Source organism: Leopardus geoffroyi, chromosome D2, assembly GCF_018350155.1.
Source record: "Leopardus geoffroyi isolate Oge1 chromosome D2, O.geoffroyi_Oge1_pat1.0, whole genome shotgun sequence".
NCBI lineage: Eukaryota > Metazoa > Chordata > Mammalia > Carnivora > Felidae > Leopardus > Leopardus geoffroyi.
Genome location: NC_059334.1, coordinates 57,033,579 through 57,056,178, shown reverse-complemented (window position 1 = coordinate 57,056,178; position 22,600 = coordinate 57,033,579). Strand labels below are relative to the sequence as shown.

General features: G+C 44.3%; 2 protein-coding genes across 4 annotated transcripts; one reads left to right on the top strand and one right to left on the bottom strand.

Moving 5' to 3' along the window:
- Window positions 1-26: 26 nt before the first annotated feature.
- Window positions 27-20,286, top strand: EXOSC1 (exosome component 1). 3 transcript variants are annotated; one of them, XM_045438441.1, is made up of 8 exons: window positions 27-151; window positions 257-372; window positions 2,816-2,890; window positions 4,347-4,435; window positions 5,994-6,027; window positions 6,557-6,607; window positions 6,737-6,821; window positions 17,212-20,286. In XM_045438441.1, exons 1-8 carry the CDS (start codon window positions 85-87, stop codon window positions 17,340-17,342), a joined length of 648 nt encoding a protein of 215 aa, XP_045294397.1. In that variant the 5' UTR covers window positions 27-84; the 3' UTR covers window positions 17,343-20,286. The 3 variants fall into 3 exon arrangements, with proteins under 3 accessions (XP_045294397.1, XP_045294398.1, XP_045294399.1); XM_045438442.1 differs by lacking the exon at window positions 17,212-20,286 and adding an exon at window positions 7,154-7,571 and having other exon boundaries at window positions 28-151; XM_045438443.1 differs by lacking the exons at window positions 27-151; window positions 257-372; window positions 17,212-20,286 and adding an exon at window positions 7,154-7,571 and having other exon boundaries at window positions 5,994-6,034.
- PGAM1 (phosphoglycerate mutase 1) lies at window positions 12,078-18,652 on the bottom strand. The gene is made up of 4 exons (XM_045438438.1): window positions 18,514-18,652; window positions 14,608-14,882; window positions 13,642-13,822; window positions 12,078-13,158 (listed from the first exon to the last, which is right to left on the bottom strand). The coding sequence occupies exons 1-4, from the start codon at window positions 18,650-18,652 to the stop codon at window positions 12,989-12,991; spliced, it is 765 nt and encodes a 254-aa protein (XP_045294394.1). The 3' UTR covers window positions 12,078-12,988.
- Window positions 20,287-22,600: the final 2,314 nt, after the last annotated feature.

Here is a 22,600-nt window from a genome sequence, read left to right as displayed (position 1 = left end):
TTTCCTGGAGGCTCCGATGATCACGTGACAAATCATACCAATTGACGCGTTTTTTACTGCAGAACTAGTCCTATACTTTAGCCAATGAGAAGTCGACTTCGTTTCCCTCCTGTGGCAGTCATGGCGCCACCCGTGAGGTACTGCATTCCGGGTAAGTGTATGGGGCCCAGAGCGAATTCTGGATGAGACAGAGGCTGGAAGGCTGGATGGCTAACACCTTCTGGGCACCCGTCACTGATGCAGCATTTTTCTTCAGGCGAACGTCTGTGTAACTTGGAGGAGGGCAGCCCGGGCAGCGGCACTTACACGCGACACGGCTACATCTTTTCGTCGCTTGCTGGCTGCCTGACGAAGAGCAGCGAGAACGGAGCGGTAAAGGGGCAACTTCCCATTTCCTCCTTCTCTTCCTTTCTTTTAGGCTTCTTTTGATTTGCGGGCGCGTCTTTAGCGCCCCGGCAGTAGAACAGCTGGTCTCTTGAAGCTGAGGTCTCCACTGCTGGGCACTTGGTCTCGCTTGGTTATAGTGCTGACACTCACAGAAGGAAGTTAGGGGACGAGCAGAGGCACGCTCAGCCCCGCAGTGAGCTGAATCTTGTCCGAAGGTCGCCTACCTCTCCGGCTGCGTTTCGCTTTATCCGTACCTCACTCTCTGCAGTCTAGGCACACTGGCTTCTTTCACTGTCACTAATGGGCTAAGCTCTGTCCTGCCACAGAGCCTTTGTACGCACGCCATCTGTTTGGAACACGCTCATCTCAGCCTATTTCGTTTCTACCTATCCTTCAGATAGCCTCTCTGGCATCATTTTATCAGAGAAGCTCTCCTAGACCCACTAGTCAAGGATAAGAGTTTTGTGAGCTTTTGTTTTGTTTCGTTAAACTCTTTAACAAAGAACTAAATTTCTGTCCTTCCGTGCCTTACTCTTTACATATAATTAAACACCCAGTTACATGCTCCCCACTAGACTCTAAGTTGCGTGAAAGCAAGCCTCACTACCATACCTTTAGTGCCTAGCACAAGGTAAATGCTCAGTAATGTTTGTTGAATGCCTGATACTCTCCTGCCTAGCTCCAGAGGCTCGTCCAGGATTAGCCCAGCATCAGATAAACAGTCTTTGAGGGAGCAGCTTAAAGACAGGTAGCATAGCAGGGGCGCCTGGGTGGTTCAGTTGGTTGAGCATCGATCCTTGATTTCCGCTCAGGTCATGATCTCACATTTCCTGGGTTCAAGCCCCCCATCGGGCTCTGAACTGGCAGCACAGAGCCTGGCTGGGATTTCTCTCTGTCCCTCTCTCTCTGCCCCTCCCCCGGCTCATACACGCTCTTTCTGTCTCTCTCAAAAAAATCAATAAATAAACATTAAAAGAAAAAGACCAGTAGCATAGTAGAAAGAAGATTCAGAATTAGAACACTTAGGTACTGACTATCTAGACCTTGGTTCTGCTTTAGGTTAGAAACTTGAACTCTCTGGTTTTTAGATTCTTCCTCATATGTAAAATGAGAGACTTTTTATTCAATCAATTTTGAGAATGTCTTTAACATTTTTTTTAATGTTTATTTTTGAGAGAGAGAGGTCAGTGGGAGAGGGGCAGAGAGAGAGGGAGCCAAGATCAAGAGTCAGACCCTTAACCGGCTCAGCCACCCAGGCACCCCTTTAACATTTCCAAGTTTGTTTATTTCATAGGAATAGATATCTGTTGAGCATTTTTATGTGCCAGGCACAGTGTTGACCTCTAGAGAAATGGTAATGAGCCAAATACACATGGTCCCTGCTATCAAGGGGCACAGACACAAATTGTAAACAAGTAAATGTTCAAATGAGTGTATGGCTACATAGGTGATGACTGCTTTGAAAGGATATTACAGGGGCACCTGGGTGGCTCAGTCGATTGAGCATCCGACTTCAGCTCAAGTCATGATCCCATGGTTGGTGGGTTCGCGCCCTGCGTTGGGCTCTGTGCTGACAGCTCAGAGCCTGGAGCCTGCTTCAGGTTCTGTGTTTCCCTCTTTCTCTGCCCCTCCCCTGCTCATGTTCTCTCTCAGTCTCTCAAAAATAAATAAACGTTAAGAAAAAAAAAATCAATGAAAGAATATTATAGGTTATCATGAAAATAAGTAATAGATCCACCGTAGTCAGCAGAAGTGACGTTTAAACTGAATCTAAAGGATGAATAAAGAGTTGGGTGGGTGGGTAGAGCACAGCCTTGATAGAAAAAAAAAACCAGGTTGAATAGAAATCCTGACATGAGAAGATATTTAATGAGTTAGTGAAACTGAAAGAAGGCCAGGGAACTGAAGCGTAGTGAACAAGGGAGAGATTAATAAAAGATGAGGCTCAAAATATCTGTCTTACAGCAACAGCCAATACCATGCTCAAGGAGAAAACTACAAGTATTTCCTTAAAATAGCATTAATCAAGTATGGCCATTATTATATAACATTTATTTGGAAATTCTAGCCAGTACAATAAAATGAGAAGGAGAAGGAAGTAGTATAACTTTGGAGGAAAGAATCCAGTTATCCATGATTCCAGACAATTGGTTATATTCCAAGAAAATCACCAAAAAGCTTGTTAGAATTGATCTGAAATTATTAGACTATACACTCTAACAGCATTCTTCCCTTGAAGAATGGTTTCTTGACCCTCCTATTGCCTAAAATTTCTAAGGCTATCTGTTCTGGGCACAAATAAGTCTGTAGTCCACCTGCCCTCGTGACCTCAGCTGTGGACCAAGGCATTGCTACATTACTCTTAAGCCACAAATACCTTTATGCAAGGTCTAGTCAGGATACTCATATTTTATTCTTCTCTCTATAGCTTCCTGTCATTTCTGTGATGAGAGAAACAGAATCGCAATTACTACCAGATGTGGGGGCTATTGTAACCTGTAAGGTAAGTTGGTCTTAACCTCCCTGCTTAGGAAACCTGTTCGGTAGTAAAATCATGATCTTGTTGAACTGCACTATCTAATATGGTAGCCACTAGCCATATATGGCCACTTAAATTGAAATGAATTAAAATTAAAAATACATTTCCTGGGGCGCCTGGGTGGCTCAGTAGGTTAAGCGTCCGACTTCGGCTCAGGTCATGATCTCACGGTCCGTGAGTTCGAGCCCCGCGTCGGGCTCTGTGCTGACCGCTCAGAGCCTGGAGCCTGTTTCAGATTCTGTGTCTCCCTCTCTCTCTGACCCTCCCCATTCATGCTCTGTCTCTCTCTGTCTCAAAAATAAATAAACGTTAAAAAAAAAAAAAATTAAAAAATACATTTCCTCAGTCTCACTACCTGCATATAGTTAACAGTTGCCCTATTGGCCAGTACAGAACACTACTATCATCACAGTGTTACTGGACTGTACTGGCCTAGAAAGTTCTGGAATAATAATCAAGGCAGCCAAGTTCAGGCACGCATACTTCTTTCACTGAGCCGATTCCCTGAGTATGCAGTTTGGGAAACAGGTGCCAAAAGGTAATAAGGAGGCCTTTTATTTTTATTAATTTTTTTTAATGTTTATTTATTATTGAGAAACAGAGACAGAGCATGAGCATGGGAGGGGAAGAGAGAAGGGGAGACACAATCTGAAGCAGGTTCCAGGCTCTGAGCTGTCAGCACAGAGCCCAACGCGGTGCTCAAACTCACAAACCACGAGATCATGACCTGAGCCGAAGTCAGATGCTAACCGACTTGGCCACCCAGGTGCCCCTAGGAGGCCTATTTTTTTTAACATCTGGAAGCTGAGATCTTTTCCTGCAGCAAAGCAAAAGGCTTTATCCTCTCTCATTCCTGTTAAATTTCAGGTCTTTTAAAGTGTTTCAGGGGAAGTAAAATTGATGCTATACTGATCAGTAACTGAAATACATCAATACACCCTGCCCATCCCCACTTTCTGCAGGTTAACTTGTAGCTCTTAGTCGCACTCCTTGTAAATTTCTCCAGCAGAAAATTTGTGTGTTATTCTGAAAATAACTGGTGAGGCAGTGATCCAAATATTGTGCAGTAGCTGAAATGTACACTTAACTTCTGTCCACTCTGCAGGACTCTTAATTAGATCTGTTAAAGGTCTAGATTTGCTATAAAGCCCTGTGTCTATTTATGTTAGTCTTCTGTGTTTTTCAAGACCTATTCCACATTTCATTGGACACCCTCAGTAACTCTATTAGGTGGCCAGAGTGACTCTCGTTCCACTAGATATGTATCATTTATGCAGAGTTAAGTAAGAATCAACTTATCTTAAATTCTGTAATTAGTAAGGTTGCTTGGATTAAAATCACCCTAATTCCTACTTTCATGCTGCCTCCTTGAGTTGACAACTGCACAGACCCTAATGCTGATCTTTTCTCTGTTCCACAGGTCTCTAGCATCAATTCGCGCTTTGCCAAAGTGCACATCCTGTATGTGGGGTCCACACCACTTAAGAACTCTTTTCGAGGAACTATCCGGTAAGAAGTATTTGTGTCTTCACATTTGCCACAGCACCTGGAATGAAATAGGATAGAACAGGAGACTGGAATTTTTAGGAACCATTATGGTTTCTATACCATATGGTTTCTCTTTGTGCTTTGATTCTCTCCAGGTAGTGTCCAAAGAAAATGTTATAATGTATGAACTAGGAAACAAAGGAAAATACGAACAAGATCGGGCTTTAAATTTTTTTTTAATGTTTATTTATTTTAGAGAGAGAGAAAGAGCATGAGCAGAGAGGGAGAGAGAGGGATACACAGAATTTGAAGCAGGCTCCAGGCTCTGAGCTGTCAGCACAGAGCCCAACGCAGGGCTCGAACCCACTAACCACAAGATCATGACCTGGGACAAGTCAGATGCTTAACCGACTGAGCCACCCAGGTGCCCTCACAAGATCGAGCTTTAAAATGAAAAGGATTGAACTAAGCTAGAGACTAGTGGTACAGGATGACTCATATGAAACAAAGTAGAAGGGGGGTACCTGGGTGGCAGAATTGGTTAGGCATCCAACTTTGGCTCAGGATATGATCTTGCTGTTTGTGGTTTCGAGCCCCACATCAGGCTCTGTGCTGACAGCTCGGAGCCTGAAGCCTGCTTCAGATTCTGTGTCTCCCCCTCTCTCTGCCCCTCCCCTGCTCACTCTGTCTCTCAAAAAATAAACAAACATTGAAACTAAGTAGAAGTCATTTTAGGAAATCTCTTCCTTTCTTGAATTTAATACATTTTAAAGGATTGTAAGACATGAAAAAGCTTAGTGGGTAAGGGGTGGCTGGCTCAGTAAAGCATGCAAGTCTTCATGTCAGCATTGTGAGTTTGAGCCCCATGCTGGGTGTAGAGATTACTTAAAAATAAAATCTTTTTCTTTTTTTTTTTTAATGTTTATTTAATTTTGAGAGAGAGAGAAAGAACAGGAGTGGGGGAGGGGCAGAGAGGGAGATAAAGAATCTGAAGCAGGCTCCAGGCTCTGAGCTGTCAGCACAGAGCCCGATGCGGGGCCCGAACCCATGAACTGTGGGATCATGACCTGAGCTGAAGTTGGCCACTTAACCAACTGAGCCACCCAGGCGCCCCACTTAAAAATAAAATTTTTAAAAAAAGAAATGGTTAGTGGGTGAAATAGTAGTTTTTTTTCCTACAGGTTTTTTGAGAAAGGACAAACAATACTTGTGAGCTAGATAATTTAACTTCTCAGGCTCTTTCCACCCTCAGAATTCCATGTGGTTCTATAGTGCTTCTGTTCAAGCTCCCCTAAGGCAGCAAAGTTCCTTATCTTTTCCTGCCAAATCTGATCTGCTTTTCTCTAGTCAGAGGTATTGCTACAGCTGCTCTGTGTGACCCAAGAATGGGAATGTGGTTTTCTCCTCTGGGTGAGGACTGGGAATGCTTCTACCCTGCTTCTCTTGGTGGCATTTGGATTCCAGTTATGACTTGTTCTCTTTACTCTTGTAGCTCTTTGTCTACTAGGATTTTGCAGGATAATTCTTTCTCTTATCTTTCTCATAGATAATTAACCTTTCTGTTAATTCTTTTTTACAGCAAGGAAGATGTCCGAGCTACTGAAAAAGACAAGGTTGTTGGTTGGTTCTGTTTGTTTTTGTTGTTTTTGTTTTTTTTTTTTTTCCTCTCTGATGGTCTGAGGAATATCAGTCCTTAAATTATTCTAGTGAATTTCAAACATCTGTGGGAATGTGGATCCAAAGATGCAGGGAATTTATTTCCTATTGAAAAGTGTGGAATTCACTGTCCCTTTCCTCTCCCTAGGATTTTTGTTTGCTCTATTGACCAGAAGGGTCTAGTTTACTCCTTGCCTTTGAAGCCAGGTGTTTATTCATTGTTATTCTCTCAGACTTACTCTGGATTCTTTCAGAGCCAACTATAGTACCTTTTGCCCTAGTCAGATTCCTGCTCAGGTTACTGAATTAAAAATCTTCATTTATGTGATGATGCTGTAGAAGCAATAAAAGTTGTTGATTGACTTGACTAATGATGACTTCCACCCTGTGGGGTTAAAAAGTAGACTGGCTTTACTAGAGGGATTAATAGTTTCATGTGGATCTGATAGAGAGCTTTCATTTAACATTCCTGTTCTTTCTTTACAGGTTGAGATTTATAAGAGTTTCCGCCCAGGTGACATTGTCCTAGCCAAAGTGGTATCCTTTATTCCTAGCAGTCTTGTGGTCCTTTGTCAAACAAGAAGTAGAAGTGGAAAGTAGCTCAAGTGGCTGTGGGAGGGAAGGCTTAAAACCCGTCATTTTCCTTAACCAGTGTTACATGACTAGATCTCCCTGGGTGACGCACAGTCCAATTACCTTCTGACCACTGCTGAAAATGAGCTTGGGGTAGTGGTGGCCCACAGTGAATCGGGTGAGTTGGTCCATTCTTCCACATGCTTACCTTTCCCTAAGAGTAATGGTTTGGGATCAGTCCATTGTTTTCTTTCATTACCCTTGTTTTTTAATTATTTAGGCAGCAGTATGAGTGTTGATACTACTCAGAGATTGGAATGATTCTTGTATAATTGAAAGGTCTCAGGGGGGACTCACTGCCTTAGTCAGTGGAATAAACCAGGCTTTTTCTGTATGAGGTGAGGTTCACTAGGTAGCTTGGTGACACTTCCGTTCATACCCAGCTGAAAAGGGAAGGGTCTTAAGCAAACATTAGGGGTCCCAGCTCCAACACCAGCTCTTCCCTTCCAGGTGTCCAGATGGTTCCCATTAGCTGGTGTGAGATGCAGTGCCCTAAGACTCACACTAAAGAATTCCGGAAAGTGGCTCGAGTACAGCCTGAATTCTTGCAGACCTAAGAAGCTACATTTTACCCCACGGGAGGGGTAAGCTGTTTCTAAGAGTACGTGTATGAACCCAACATCAGGATGCCATTGTTTTTATTCACACACCTCAGGTTGACCAACAACTACCTGTAGAAAAATCTGCCAGCAACTTTTACTGTCAGAATATTTTTCTTATGAACCTTGCAATGGATTTCATTCTCTTGAGTGATTCTCTTTTGGAGGTGCCAGCAAATGAACTGTATAATGTTGGAAGTAATCTGTTTCTTCTGACAGTCTTACAAATACATATTTATTGCTGTGACAAAACATTTTTACTAAAAGGATTTTATGGTTTCTGTTGTCTTGAGTAGGGAAAGGAATCTAAAAAGCATCATGACATGGGGCACCTGGGCGGCCCAGGTGGTTAAGCATCTGACTCTTGGTTTCAGCTCAGGTCATAGTCTCCCAGTTTGTCAGTTTGAGCCCTGCATTGAGCTCTGTGCTGACAGCTCAGAGCCTGCTTGAGATTCTTGCTCTCAAATTAAAAAAAAAAAAAAAGTTTTAAATAAATAAAAATCATCATGACATTTAGAGCAGAGATTTGCCTCGTTGTACTGTTAACTGACACGTGTCAAGTGCTTGCTTGCTCTGGAAAAACCTTACCTCCAGTCATTTTTGCGTTTTTTATGTTCCTTTTAAGCACTTCTGCTTATTGAGTACTTCCTATGTGCCAGGCACCGGGTCAAGCACTTTATAAACATCCCCTCGTTTAGAGAGATTATGGTTTAGTGAAAATGATAGAACACGTGGTGATGCAGGGTGCATGTGAGTAGTTCTGAAAGTAATTAGGTGAATATAGTATTACTGATTAGTGGGTACTCCAGGAAACGTTAAATCTGAATTGAAAAGAGGGTCAGAGCACTGTTTCGTGAGGTGACCAGGGAAAGATCTGTAATGTGAAGTAAAAGGAATTGAAGAACTGAGGTAGTGAAATGAAGATATGCAAGGCAGACAAAAACTTAAGCAGAGGGCAAAAGCAGGAATGAACATGCAGGTTTGGGGATGAGGAAGAGATGAGGGTTTAAGCATGGAAAAGCTGCAGAGAGAATAGAAGGAAAGAAGAGATGTCAATTTTTTTTTAATCTATATATTTTTTAAGTTTATTTAGTTTGAGAGAGAGAGAGAGAGAGAGAGAGAGAGAGCACGAACAGGGGAGGGGCAGAGACAGAATGAGATTCGCAAGCAGACTCTGAGCTGTCAGCACAGAGCCCACTGTGGGGCTCAATCTCACAAACCATGAGATCGTGACCTGAGCTGAAACCAAGAGTCAGATGCTCAACCGAACCACCCAGGCATCTCAAGATATGTCAATTCTTGAGATGTTCTTCAAGGAGCATCTGTCACTGCACACATCTTCTGTGTGTAGTGACAGTGGTTACAGGTGAACTCTGGAATCAACCCGACTGGGTTTGTATCCTCTAGCTGCTAGCCAGAATAGGTTAGGTTGTTTGTTTGGTTGTTTTTTGGGTTTTTTAAATGTTTGTTTTTGAGAGAGGGAGAGACAGAGAATTCCCAAGCAGGCTCTGCACCACCAGCCCAGAGCCTGATGCAGGGCTCGAACTCACGAACGTGAGTTCATGACCTGAGCCAAAACCAAGAGTCAGACGCCCAACCAACTGAGCTACCCAAGTGACCCTGTTCGGTTTTTTTAAATTAGAAAAGAGTATTGAGATCAATGTAGCTCCACATGCAGTTTTAAGAAACAATTCAGATAGATCCCTTGTACACTTTGCCCATTTTCCCCTAATGGTGACATTGTGCAAATTACAGTATACTAAAATAATCAGCATGTTGACATTGATAGTAGTGCAAGTTTACTTTCTTTTAAAAGTCTGTTTCCTTGTCTGGAATGGTATGATCTCATAGGGTTATTGTGAGGAAGAAATGCAGAAGTTCCAGTACATGGCACTATTGTTGTTATTATATTACTATTATAGATTTGATCACCTTCTAAAGTATCTGTTAAGTTCTAGGCCTTATGCTAGACATTTAGATATAGTTTAGTCCCCTTACTGATGGATATTTTAAGTTTTATAGATTTTTTTGCAGTGTTGCAGAGAAAATCCCTATACCATACATCCTTGTGCATGCCTAAGATTCTGTGGCAACAGAGATTCCTAAAAGTGGAGCGTACTGGGTCAAAGAATGTGCACATTTTAAATTTTGGTTAGATTCACCCACATTACCTTGCAGGTAGATGCTACCAGTTGATTCTCTCTACAGTGTTAGCCATTGTACTTATTTTATCTCTGAACTTCCCAGTAGCCCTGGCATGTACTAATTACGTCCACACTTTACAGAAAAGTAAACTAAGATTTAGAAAAATCAGTTAATTTGCCTTAAGTCACGCAGACATCCAAGTGGCAGAGCATTAATCTTTGTCCTGTACCTTGATGCCTCCTTTTACCAAATATTGAATAGGATCTTGCACATGCGATTAGAGGCTCTCCAAATTGACATTGGTTCATTAATTATGAGTGCTTGTTGGACATCATTCATTCAAATATGTTCGGCAATTATTCTGCCCACCAGTGTTTCAGGAAGTAGGAGGTAAAACAGTGAACATGATAGAATCCTTTCCTTGTAGAGCTTAGATTCTAGACGTGGGCAGGGGGCGCCTAGATGTCTCAGTCAGTTAAGTGTCTTCAGCTCAGGTTATGATCTCATGGTTCTTGGAATGAGCCCTGCATTGGGCAGTATGCTGACAGTTAAGCCTGGAGCCTGCTTTGAATTCTCTCTCTGCCCCTCCCCTGCTATGCTTTCTCTTTCTCCCTCTCAAAAGTAAGTAAACATTAAAAAAAAAAAATTCTAATGGAGGAAGACAGGTGATAAGTAAACAAAGAAATGCTGTAATAGTGTCCTAAAGAAGAGCATTTGAAACAGTTGGGTAATAGCCTCCTCTGACCTGCTGCAGAGCATGTTAGGTTTTCTCACTGTTGACCACTGTATTGTATCACAACTAAGTTTATGAGCCTGTCTCCCCTTCTAGCCTGAGGTTTTAGGGCAGGATTCTGTCTTTGAGTCTTCAGTACCTGGTATTGTGACTAACACATAGCAAAAGCATCATAAAAAAAATTTTTTTTGAGTGTTCTCATAGCTGACAGCTATGCCTAAATAGTGAAGTTTAGTGATATTCACTAATCTAAAATTGGTTCTAGAGACAAGAATTTCTGTGTGTTGGAATAGCGGTTCTCAGCCTGGGTTAGATGAACCTCAGAATTGTCTATGAAGTGGGGCAGGCACCTGGGTGGCTCTGTCGGTTAGGTCAGGCCATGATCTCATGGTTCATGAGTTTGAGCCCCGCGTCGGGCTCTGTGCTGACAGCTCAGAGCTTGGAGCCTGCTTTGGATTTTGTGTCTCCCTGTCTCTCTGCCCCTTCCCCATTCGCTCACTCTCGCTCTCAAAAATAGACATACATTAAAAAAAAAATTAAAAACTTTTAATTGCCTATAAAGCTTAAAAAACAACAGAACCCTAGCTCTGCTTTGGAATCTCATGAGGTGAACCCACAACAGATGTTTGGGTTTTTCTTTCAGCTCCACGGGTGATTATGATGTGCTACCCTGGGTAAACAGTCTTAGAGGTACAGTGGTTGCTGGCCTTCTGGTAGTAATGATAAATAATGCTGGTTTTCTGTTACTTTCCTGCCACAAGAGTTCTAGTCAATGACTGAAGACTGCTATGTCAGGATATAGAGGGACTCTGATCTAAGCTGCTCCAGTCTGACTTGGGCAAAGAGCCTCAAAGAAAATTATCAACTTTTGGTTGATATAGGCCATTATAGGCCAAGTAAGATTCATTATAGGCCAAGTAAACTTAACATTCCACCAGACTGTTGGAGACTTAAATTACTAGAGGTCATCCTAGGGTTATAGATCAAGTGAAAAACTAAACCTGAAAAGCAAGATGGTTAGTATTTACATTTTAGGATAAGGACTTCTGTTCAACATCTTTCATCTGGGTTCCAGTACTTAGTAGTATATATTTGGCAAGTTTCTACATCTCTTTCAGTCTATTTCTTCTGTAAATTCGGGATACCAGCCGTTTCAGAGGTTGTCAAGATTAGAGGTTATGTAGCTGGCATAGAGGAGCTTCATGAGAGCTTAACAGACTGAGGGTGTTACTTGCTCCTAGTAGAAGAAAGGTATTATGGGGTTTCTCTTGCCTTGTAGGCTTTCATGTTCATTATCTTTTGAAAAGCTTTAAAGAGAAAGAAAATGTGAGCAATGTCCCTTCCCAATTACGTATACAATGTAATAGTCCTTTTCTTCTGCATCATTTTATTATACAGTTATGTGCCGTTTTTGAGGATGAAGTGTGAATCAGGTTTACAGATTTTAATTTTTGAGAGAGAGCACAAGCAGGGGGAGGGGCAAAGAGAGGAGGACAAAGGATTTGAATCAGGCTGAAGCAGTGAGCCTGATGTGGGGCTCAAACTCACAAACCTCAAAATTGACCTAAGCTGAAGTCAGATGCTTAACTGAGCCACCCAGGCACCAAGTTTACAGATTTCTAATAGAAAAAGGTTAGCTTTTTTAAGGTAAACAAGCCTTTACCTTACTCAAAAGAAGGCATAATGGAGTTTGAGAATTTGACCACTCAAGGAGTATTCAGCCAGCACACTGAGCAAGTGCTATAGAGGCAACAGGAATGGAGGGCTCAGCCAGGAAGACCTGCCCACCCCCACACTTCAGCTCCCCAACCTAAGGTGGAAAACCCTAGTAAGACACACCCAGTTTAATGTTCAAGCTGATCTTCTCAAATGAGAGATTACTACATCACACAGAAGATATTGCACATCACTCCTTTATTATACTGATCTGGAAAAAAGATTTAGTATAGTTACGCTCAAAATGAGTACTGGGCCCAGGAGGCAGGACCAAGCAACTGGAACATGATCAGAAACATATACAGTAAAAGACACGCTTGGACGTGATCAAGAGGCATTTCACTGCCATAAAACATTAAGGCAGGGGAGGGATTCTAAAACACACAGCAGGATAAACTCCTAGGCCTCAGAAGTCAAGGGGCTTCTCCCACGTTGGTGTGAGGAATGGCTTATTTTGGGATGACTGCATGTGGGAATATTTCAACCGCAACTAGAAACCCCAGAAGGGTTTTTGGTTTGTATTATTTTATATATGTGTATGTATATATATATATATACTTTTTTTTTTTTCTTTTTGTAAAAGTAGATGCAACACAAAACATTTAAATTGATCCCAGTCTTCTGGAGCCAACTCTTCTGGGGTCAGAGGGGAAATGATTCTTTCACTGGAATGACTGGAGCCCCCCCAGACAGTCACCTGACTACAGAATAGTACAGGACTGGCTCCTGGGAACACAAATAGGCTCTCTTACTTCTCATTGGTCACATCTTAGCATGGTTCCTTCCTATCCCCAACTCAATAAACAGTAGCAAAAACACCAGAGTTACTAACTCTCTACTTTTGGGTAAAAGTCTTCCCTCAGCTTGGGACTGAAGACTCATGCCCCAGAAGTGCCATTCGACTAGACTATATGAAGAGAGTGGGTGCAAGAGACAAATGGCTAAACAAAATTAGGAGCCACTGGTCCCCATCTGCAGCTAAAACTTAAGATGCCTACAGATGTGGTCAGTGTGACATGTGCAGGGAAGAAATGTGGAGGAACGGGATGGGTAGGGAGGGTGTCCTTGGAAAAGTAGTCTGCCTGCTTGCCTTCACTTTTTGGCCTTGCCCTGGGCAGCCACAGCTTCCATGGCTTTACGCACGGTCTCTTCATCCCCCAGGAACTGCATGGGCTTGATGGGCTTCAAGTTCTTGTCCAATTCATAGACCATGGGAATACCTGTTGGCAGGTTCAGCTCCATGATAGCCTCTTCAGAAAGACCTGAAGGAAATACACACCATGATAAGCCAAGCTAGACACGAATCCATGTCCCCCCTGCAGGTGACAAAGGACTTTGGTAGGAATTAAAACAAGACACCCCTTCTGATATTTATAGTAACAGTAACAATCTGTATTATAGATCAATCACCCAAAGAATGCCTCCAATACTTAGTTCTCAGCCACTGAAAAGAAAAAAAGTATGTAAGGTGGTATACCGCAGATATCTCTCCCAAAGTGGGGTTTGGAAACCCACAGTGAAGCAGGACTATACACATCTCAAATGTCCTGTGTAGTCCATCCAGTCTGACAAAAATCAGCACATCTAGGCCTCTAGGCCCTCAGGTGAACCAATTTAAGATGCAAACTGAGGGACTATCAATGTGTCCAGCCTTTCCCTGAAGATCTCTTTTGCATGAAATAAATCCGATTTGTGGCAGTTTTGCTGTGTCCCTCCTGGAGGGCTCCCCTGAAAAATGTACATACCCTCCAGATGCTTGACAATGCCCCGAAGGCTGTTGCCGTGGGCGGCAATCAGGACCCGTTTCCCCTCCTTGATCTGGGGAACTATTTCTTCATTCCAAAAGGGCAGAGCTCTGGCAATTGTGTCCTTCAGACTCTCACAGGAGGGTAGCTGATCTTCAGTGAGGTCTGCATACCTGCGATCCTAAACAATAAAAATCCATGCTCACCAATTAGTAGTAGTTGTATCTGTTCTGCCCATTCCTCATCCCCTAAGGTATGAATCAAAGTGATAGGTGAAGGTCTTTCACCAGGACACAGAACGGAGCTGAGAGTTTGGTCACAGGGAGGAGAATTATTTTGCTGCTCGTCCTACCACCATTACCTGCTATTGGGAAAATGAACAGTTCAAATGAAACAGAACTTAGAAGAAAAAAGGTAGGTATAAAGCTCTTCCCAATTCACTTAATCTTAATAGTTGGCTTAAGAAGGCCCTACAACTCTAAGGGGCGCCTGGGTGGCTCAGTCAGTTAAGTGTCCGACTTCAGCTCAGGCCACGATCTCACAATTTGTGGGGTTCGAGCCCCATGTGGGCTCTGTGCTGTCAGACCAGAGCCTGGAGCCTGCTCTTGATTTCTGTGTCTCCCTCTCTCTGTCCCTCCCCCTCTCCCTCCTTCCCTCTCTCAAAAGTAAATAAACATTAAAAAAATTTTTTTTAAAAAGGCCCTACGATTATGGATGGGTTTTATAAGGTATCGCAATGGAGATACAAAAAAGAAGATATAATTTCTTTTTAGGTAAACAAGTATCAACTAAATCTTTTTAACAAGTGAAGGCCATTCCTTGGAGAAGGAGAATAACAATTAACTAGCATAAATTAAAAAACTCAATAGGACCAAGCAGACACTACTAAAAGCTAAAAAAGAGTGAGGCCCAGGTTCTAACACCCTGGTCCTAGGCAGAATGAGCCAAACCCCCATTTGTCCATACCTTACTGATGTTGCTGTAGAAGGGATGGTCGGGTTCCATCGGAGGTGGCGGGACATCATAGGAGCGCCTCCAGATCTTTACTTGGGCCTCACCATGCTTCGCAGCAGTTTCTGCTTTATTAAGGCCAGTCAGACCCCCATAGTGCCGCTCATTGAGGCGCCAAGTCCTCACTACAGGCAGCCACATTTGGTCAATGGCATCCAGCACTGTCCAGAGAGTCCGAATTGCTCTCTTCTGCACGGAGGTGAAGCAGATGTCAAACTCATAGCCAGCATCTGGGAATCATAAATTCAAAGTGATAAGCCAATCGGGTCCACTATGGAACCAGAGTTTTCTCACATCTAAATTTAACTAGTTTGTATACCCTAGAAAAAAAAGACAATATTCCACCTTTACAGAAGACAAAATATGTTGATTTATGTTATAGTTGACAATGTACTTTCCAGTGGTTCCCCAATAATTCATCTAACCCAAGACCTAAATGTATTGTCAGGGAGCTAACCTATGCCATCTGTGCTGCTTACCCTAAACCCCAGAATGCTGTGTTAAGCCCATTTTAAGAATTTATTTCTGCTTCAATTCTTTCAAGAAAAGGATCCTTAAAAACTTGGAATCTCTTACTAAATAATAACCAATATTTATGGAGGGCTTACCATCTGTCAAGCACTATACAAATTATTTTGTATACGTTTTATTTAGTCTTCATGACAATCCTGAGATTATAATCCTTACAACCCATTTTACCAGATGAGGAAAATAAAGACTAGAGGGATTAAGCAAATCATCCAAGGTCACAGCTGTAAATGAGAGATTAAAACCCAAGCTGTGTGACTCCAAAATCCAACTCATAACCTCCATCTCTAGCTACCTCCATATTATTCTAAACCCTAAGGATCTGTTTGTATTTTAGTTAAAACAGTCACTTCTGCCCAATACTAGTAAATATATTTCAGACCTAACCTCTTGTCTACGGGAAAACAATTTGAAACCCAACAATCAGGACACAGCAAGAGCTCTTAGAGGATGCTGATTAAAACTTCAGTACGTTGCATGAAATTGTATTTTCACTATGTGGTGGAAATCACATCAGTCTCTTAATCCACAGTGCCTTTATGCTGTAGTCAAGTGTCAACCTGTACACACTTAGGTCAACTGTTAGACCAAGTTCAGGAGAAGCCACTCCCTGGAGAAAGCAGAAAGAGCAAATGCTGTGCAGTCTGACTCATTTAGACACGAATCTCTCCTCATACACAGTAGTTATTAAGGCGTAGTAATCAAGTTATGTTGCCCCAACCACCCCAACAATTAATCTTCTTAGTTCGTGGAAGATTATCCCCCCTTCCCACTTTAAAAGGGAGATGGCCCTTTATGTAGTGTTTTCCTCCATGAGGCTACAAGGCCCTCTTTGAAATTCAGCACAAACTTTCCTGGGTATTGCCTCATACTGAGGTTGCCAACAGTAATTAATGCAATGTGAAGTGAATTCTCCTGCTGGTCGTTCAACTGAGAATGAGGCCAATAAGAACTACGCTGATGGGGGAGGGGAGGATTAATCACCAGGAAACCCATCACTACCCACAGGGGAAAAGATGACAAATCTCATCAAATCTCATCACTGAACCTCAGGACAAGTCCTAGTAGACTCCATTACCATCTCCTCCCTAACTATAAGGGGAGGAATGGCTCCCCAATAAAAGGCTGAGTCACTGGCAAGTGCAAGCCTCATCTCCCATGCTGAAAAGCTACTGGCTGTTTCACTGCAATTATTTCCCCTTGTGATGGAGTGCCTCCTGTTGGATACACAAATAGGTCCCCAAGAAGAAAAGCAGTTCCACTCAGGAGAACTTCCCCATTAAATAAAAGCATAGCCTAGGATATTCCCAAGTGTGGGGTGGATGGTGTGATGTGTGGTGTGGACCTCATCCTCTCCCAGGAGTAAGACTGCATGGAGAAACTCAGTTCTCACTAGTTCCCTCCTGAAACGATTCAAGAGTTTATAAACCCTACTATCATTTAAAGCTCTGAAGAATTTAATATATTTAGGTTTTTTATATTATTCACAATGGTCTTCACGATTCAGATTTCTGCTTTTAGTCTTGTTTAATATAATCATTTTTTTAATGTTTATTTATTATTAAGAGACAGACACAGAGCATAAGCAGGGGAGGAATAGAGAGATGGGGAGACACAGAATCTGAAGCAGGCTCCAGGCTCCGAGTTGTCAGCACAGAGCCTGATGTGGGGCTCGAACTCACAAACTGTGAGGTCATGACCCGAGCCGAAGTCGGACGCTCAACTGACTGAACCACCTGGGCGCCCCTAATATAATCATTTGTGATGCCCATAACAGATACTAATCTTTTAAATAGGATTTTTTTTTTTTTTTTTTTAACTAACGCTACCAACATTTACTTAGAAAGTGACATAGGGGGTGCCTGGCTGATCAGTCGGTGGAGCATGTAACTCTTGATCTCGGGGTCCTTGACTTGCAGCCCCACGTTGGATGTAGAGATTACTAAAAATAAATCAACAACAACAAAATCTTGAAATAGGGTCTGCTACTTTAAAGAGATTACAAGTTTAACCATTTGATCACTCTTTTAGGGTACAGCTGCAATTATCTTTGTCCTGGGCTAGTCATCAGCAAACCACCACAGACCCATACAGTTCTTCCTGCCAAACACAGAGAAAATGGCCTCCTTTCCCAGCTCTTTCCCTTTCCCAGCCTCTCCTAAATGTAAGTCACACCAAGCCATCTCAAAGCAGACACACAGCCAGCAGGATTACATTTCCTACACTTTCCAAACCTTTGCTTCAATTCAAAAGGATCTACGGTGAAGGCAAGAAGCTAGAAAGAGTAACCTGAGGCCAAATACCTGTTCCACATCAGGCATCAATGACCCTTTGAAATGGCTGCTTCAACGTCCAGAGGTTAGAAGAGCGCAGGGCCAGATCTGCCCTAATTACATCAGTGGAAGCACCTCCTCAGTACAGAGGGATTCTCTGAGTTGCTGGCAGCTGAGAATGCTTCCTTATAAAAAGCATTCCAAAACCACAAAGAGCTGTTCGCCGCAGGGGGCAAGCCTGGGTAGGTGAGTTTATCTCACTGCCACTTCCACCTTTGCCCAGCGTCTACCTGTTACTCAACCCAGAATTGAAGCGAGCGGGATGGACTAGGAATAAGGAGATACGACCTTGAACAAGTCATCTATGCAATCCTCACTCTTCCCAGCTATAGAAGAGGGCCGGGGAGGGAAAGAAAGGAAGGGGATAATAATCTACTTCATGGAATCGTGCAGAGGACAACTCAAATTATTCATTCATTCACTCATTCATTCACTCAATTACATTTGTGGATGCATTTGGGGCACAAGATTCGTGGGATGCTGCTGAACAGCAAAGGCCTACATAAGCACGTGGGTTTCGTGAGGCCTGTTGTCCGCCCAGCGCCGCGTTACTCCCCCACAGTCGGGGACAAGCGTGTGGTCTGACGCTTCACGAGGATCCGCAGCAGCCTCTTGAAAAGGCTTGGTTACAGCTCCCGGAAGACACCGGCCATCCAATTTAATAACCCGTCCCCGAGTTAGTGAATGCTCAGATTAGTAAATGGGAGAATTTCGCCAAGGCGGTGTCGTGGAGAATGCAGTGGGTTGCGGGGCGACCGCCCCCAGTCCTCTTCCCGGCGTGGCCCATCACACCACTGGGTGACCTTGAGCAAGTCGACAGCCCCCCACCCCCCCCCCCCGCACACACACCCTGAAACCATTTTGCCAACCGCAAAATAAACTGCAGAAGAGCTGAAGCCCAAGGTCAGCCCTCTCCGCGAGGGTACGGGGGCGAGCCAGGCGGCCCTCAACCAGGGGCGCCCGCCCGAGCCTCCACAGCCCGCCCCGGCCCGTTCCTCACCTCGCAGCGCCTGCCCGCCGCGCTTCGCCTCCTCGTGCCCGGCAGGGCTCAAGTCGGCGTCGTACCAGCCGCTGAAGCGGTTCTCCAGGTTCCAAGTGCTCTCGCCGTGCCTGATCAGCACCAGCTTATAGGCGGCCATGGTGGCGGCTCGGGGTGCGACGCAGAGTGGGACTCGCTGAGATTCCGGAGTCGCTGTCCGGCCCCAGCCGCGCCTGCGCACTCGCACTCCACCGCCCAGCTCCCGCGCACTTGCTCTTCCAAATCTTTCCACTCGCTCTGGGCCGCCCTCCGCCCGCCGGGTGTGCGCATGCGCCCCGTGCCAGCGTTGCAGCCGCCGTGGGGGAGGGGCGCGCTCGAGGGCGCCAGAGCGCATGCGGTCTCGTCCGCCTGTCCCTCGTCAGCCGCGGCGGTCACGGAGCGCACGTAAGCTCCGAAAGGCGGCGGAACTTTCACCTCGCGCCGGGGCGTGCATGCCGGTGGTAGCGTTGAAGAGCAGCCGTGCTTTCCTTGTGTTGCCGCTATTCATAAGCCGATTGTCTTAAAGTGGCTCTTATTGTTTGAATCGCGCTTAGGTGCGCCAAAGCCCTGCTGGTTCCAAAGCCCTGCTCTTTACATAAACACTGGGCTGTTTGTCCCACCTCTTCGAGGGTCTCATAGCCTCTCTCTAGTCAGTATCTGAGCCCCTTCAAATATTCCAGAAAGAGGAGAATCACTGCTTGTTCCTCCCCTACACTCAATCAGCAGTTTAAGATCTGCTTATCTGGGCAGCTCTCTGCTGCCCATGCTACTGTCTCCTGGTTTACTTCAAACTGGTCACTTTATTGAGCACCAAACAGGAATCAGTCAGTGGGCTACTGCCAAAGATGGATTGAATCTGTTTTCTGCCCTTCGCAGCAAGTGGAGCGCAAAGAAGACCCACATGTAAACAGCTAACAATGAAATTGTGCTGTGTGCTACATTTAACGGATTGTAAACAAGTTTTTAACATGCAGTCAAAAATAAAAAAACAAAAACGTGCCAGACAGTGTTATAAATGCTTTACAAACATAAATATTTAATCCTCCTATCCTTATAATGATCCTATGAAGCAAGTATTATATTTTTTTATTTACTGATGAGGAAATGAGCCATGAGGTAAATTGCCCAAGGTTACAGGACTTAGGATTCAAGCTGAGGCTTGCTCCCAAATCAATGTGTGCTCAGACCCAGAAAAATAAATTGTCCAAAATCACAGCTTGGAAGTAGAGGAGAAACCAAGATTCAAACCCAAGCAGTCCAATGGCCTTGGGTGCACTCTAATCACAATGCTCTTGCCTCCCTCCTCTGTAGCAGGGAGAAGATGGAATTCAGTGACCAGACAGATGACTGAGGTGAGGTCCAGCTCTAAAAGCTACACCCAGAGTTCACAGAATCCCAGGGCTACAAAGTGAGAACTGCCTTTGAAGGCCTCCTGTTCAGGCTCCCAGCATGGCCCACATGGGGATCCTTGAAAGACTCCCTCTTTGGAGGTTCTCCCTCTGCCTGATCCTACTTCTTGGTCATCCCAATCCTGACACCCAGCCCCTCTCAGGGAGAGCTTTTCCAGCCTTAACCTTGGCTTTTCAGACTGTACTTTTTGTCCCTCTGCCTTGGCCCTAATCCATACTCCCTGTCATGGCTCCTGCCATGTCCCTTTCTCTTCCCCCTGTTCTCTGCTTCAAGATTTCCATGCTTTTGTGTAGTTGAGGTCTCATATTTATGCAATGAGTAGGAGATAAATAGGAAGAAATCTGAGTTAAAATGTCTCTGTTTCTGATTACCCATGGGATGTAAGATGGGTCACTCAACTTCTCATCCTCATTTTCCCCATCTGTAAACTGGGATAATAATCATATTCGTAGCCACCTAAAACACTGTTGTAAGGAATAAGTAAAATGATGCATGGGAAGCGCTTAGCACTGTGTCTAACAAATAGTCATACTAATAACAATAAATATATTATTAACATTAATAATAAATGTTATTAGCAGTATGATCAAGAAGGCAAAAAAGACCGGGGCGCCTGGGTGGCTCAGTTGGTTAAGTGTCCAACTTCGGCTCAGGTCATGATCTCAAGGTTCGTGAGTTCGAGCCCCACATCAGTCTCTGTGCTGACAGCTCAGAGCCTGGAGCCTGCTTCCAATTCTGTATCTCCCTTGCTCTCTGCCCCTCCCCCACTCACACTCTGTCTCTGTCTGTCTGTCTGTCTGTCTCTCTCAAAAACAAAATTTAAAAAAAAATAGAAGGCAAAAAAGATCTGGGGTGTCTGGGTGGCTCAGTCGGTTGAACATCTGACTTTGACTCAGGCCATATCTCCAGGTTCATGGGTTCCAGCCCTGCATTGGGCTTGCTGCTGTCAGTGCAGAGCCTGCTTCAGATCTTATGTCCCCCTCTGTCACTCCCCCACTTGCACTCTTTCTCTAAAATAAGTAAAACATTTATAAAGAAGGCAAAAAAGATTTAATAAAGGGCACCAATTCAAAGGGTATGAGTCTGGGGATCCATTGACAGATTTCCCTTCCAGCAGGATATCTAGTAGGAGATGGCTTACCCACGGGATGGGGACTAGGCAGATAACTAGGCTACTTTGGGCAGGAGGCCAAAGCCATCTGTACCGCCAGCCTTGGGAAAGAGCCTGGGGAATCCTATTTTATTCCTTCACCAACACCCTCCTCTGCCTCCAGAGGGAATCTCTCATTTCCTTGAAATTCTGGGGAACTCTGATAACTTTATGCACCTCACTTATAGGATACCTTCCTTAAATCATCAGAAGCTTTTTATGTACGCATCAGATCAACTCAACTAGAAACTCCTTGAGGACAGGAGCCACGCCTTAACTATATTATACAAAACCCCACACACACCACACACACACACACACACACACACACACACACGCACTTATGTGATGCCTTTGCCCTTGGTAGACCCCCTGAATGTCAGGGCTGAGAGAGACCTCGAAAATTCTCCACTACAACTCCCTACCTCCTGCTACCCCTAATTCACATGTGACAGTGGAGAAAAGTGAGGTGAGACATTCCAAAAGAGCAGAAGATGAGCAGGGGACCAGATTTGTCAGTGAGAAATTAGAGGTGATCCACAGGGAAGAGCCCCAAAGTTGGAGTTTGCAGTGTCAGGAAGAGAGGCAGGAGCCTGGAGAGATCTGGAGAGGGAGACAGATGGGGGGCATTGTGGGAAGACCTTGAAAGCTTTGCAGCTGGAAGCCAGAATTCCTAGGCAGAAATGGGGATTCACTCGGCTTTAATCACAGCACCACAAATCTGGGAAGAAGCTTAGTGTCTGTCAAACCAAGGAGATCTCTCGAATGTCAGTAAAAGGTAAGGATAAACCAGTGGGTTTGGGCCTTGACTACTTACTATTTTTTTTTAATCTTAATTGTTATCTCTACTGAACACTAACGCACAGACGTTTGTCAGGGCTGACTCCTGGGCCCTTCTAAAGAACTGGGTGGAGGCAGGAGAGAATTGGTACACCCCGAGAACAAAGCAGGAGTGAGGGGCTGATTGCAGCTGGGGTCCAGCTCCAGGAGGAACCTAAGGGACCTAACCAGGAGCACAGCTCCTAACCAGGCCACTGCCCTCACTTTCTGCCCTGAGGGGAGCAACTGTGGCCAAGTAAGACCCTTTTCCTGGGCGGAGTGTGGGGCTGGGGATCTGCACTCCAGACTCTTCTCATCTGTCATCGCCTGGGCCAGGGGCCCTCATCAATGATGAGCCCTCATCTCCTCCTGAGGCCTCCAGTCAGCCTGGAAACCCTGAAACTCTTACGAAAAAATAGCTTCCCTTCCAGCACAGTCCTTTAACTCCCAGGCCTGGGGAAACTCCCAAGACTGTAACAGCTGTCACCCAATCAGCTTGTTGGTTAAGCTGTTACAAAAACTCAGATAAGGATAATCAGCGGGCACAGCCCTATTATCCTGCACTGTCCCTTAAAACAATAAAGGACTCTCTCAGTCTTCCCTCCCTATTTATTTTTTCCACAGTAGCATAACTTCCTTATCAAGCCCCGCTCTTTCGGTGAAGGACCCAATTTAGAATTGCAGTGCGGC

What these genes read in the sequence shown, in the direction of transcription:
- PGAM1 (XM_045438438.1), bottom strand. Translation starts at nt 18,652, where the DNA reads ATGGCCGCCTATAAGCTGGTGCTGATCAGGCACGGCGAGAGCACTTGG. An exon ending in TCTACAGCAACATCAGTAAG is followed by an intron (nt 13,823 to 14,607) that starts GTATGGACAAAT and finishes TTTATTGTTTAG; the next exon opens with GATCGCAGGTATGCAGACCT. An exon ending in CATTGTCAAGCATCTGGAGG is followed by an intron (nt 13,159 to 13,641) that starts GTATGTACATTT and finishes TATTTCCTTCAG; the next exon opens with GTCTTTCTGAAGAGGCTATC.
- EXOSC1 (XM_045438441.1), top strand. Translation starts at nt 85, where the DNA reads ATGAGAAGTCGACTTCGTTTCCCTCCTGTGGCAGTCATGGCGCCACCC. An exon ending in CGTGAGGTACTGCATTCCGG is followed by an intron (nt 152 to 256) that starts GTAAGTGTATGG and finishes ATTTTTCTTCAG; the next exon opens with GCGAACGTCTGTGTAACTTG. An exon ending in GAGCTACTGAAAAAGACAAG is followed by an intron (nt 6,028 to 6,556) that starts GTTGTTGGTTGG and finishes CTTTCTTTACAG; the next exon opens with GTTGAGATTTATAAGAGTTT.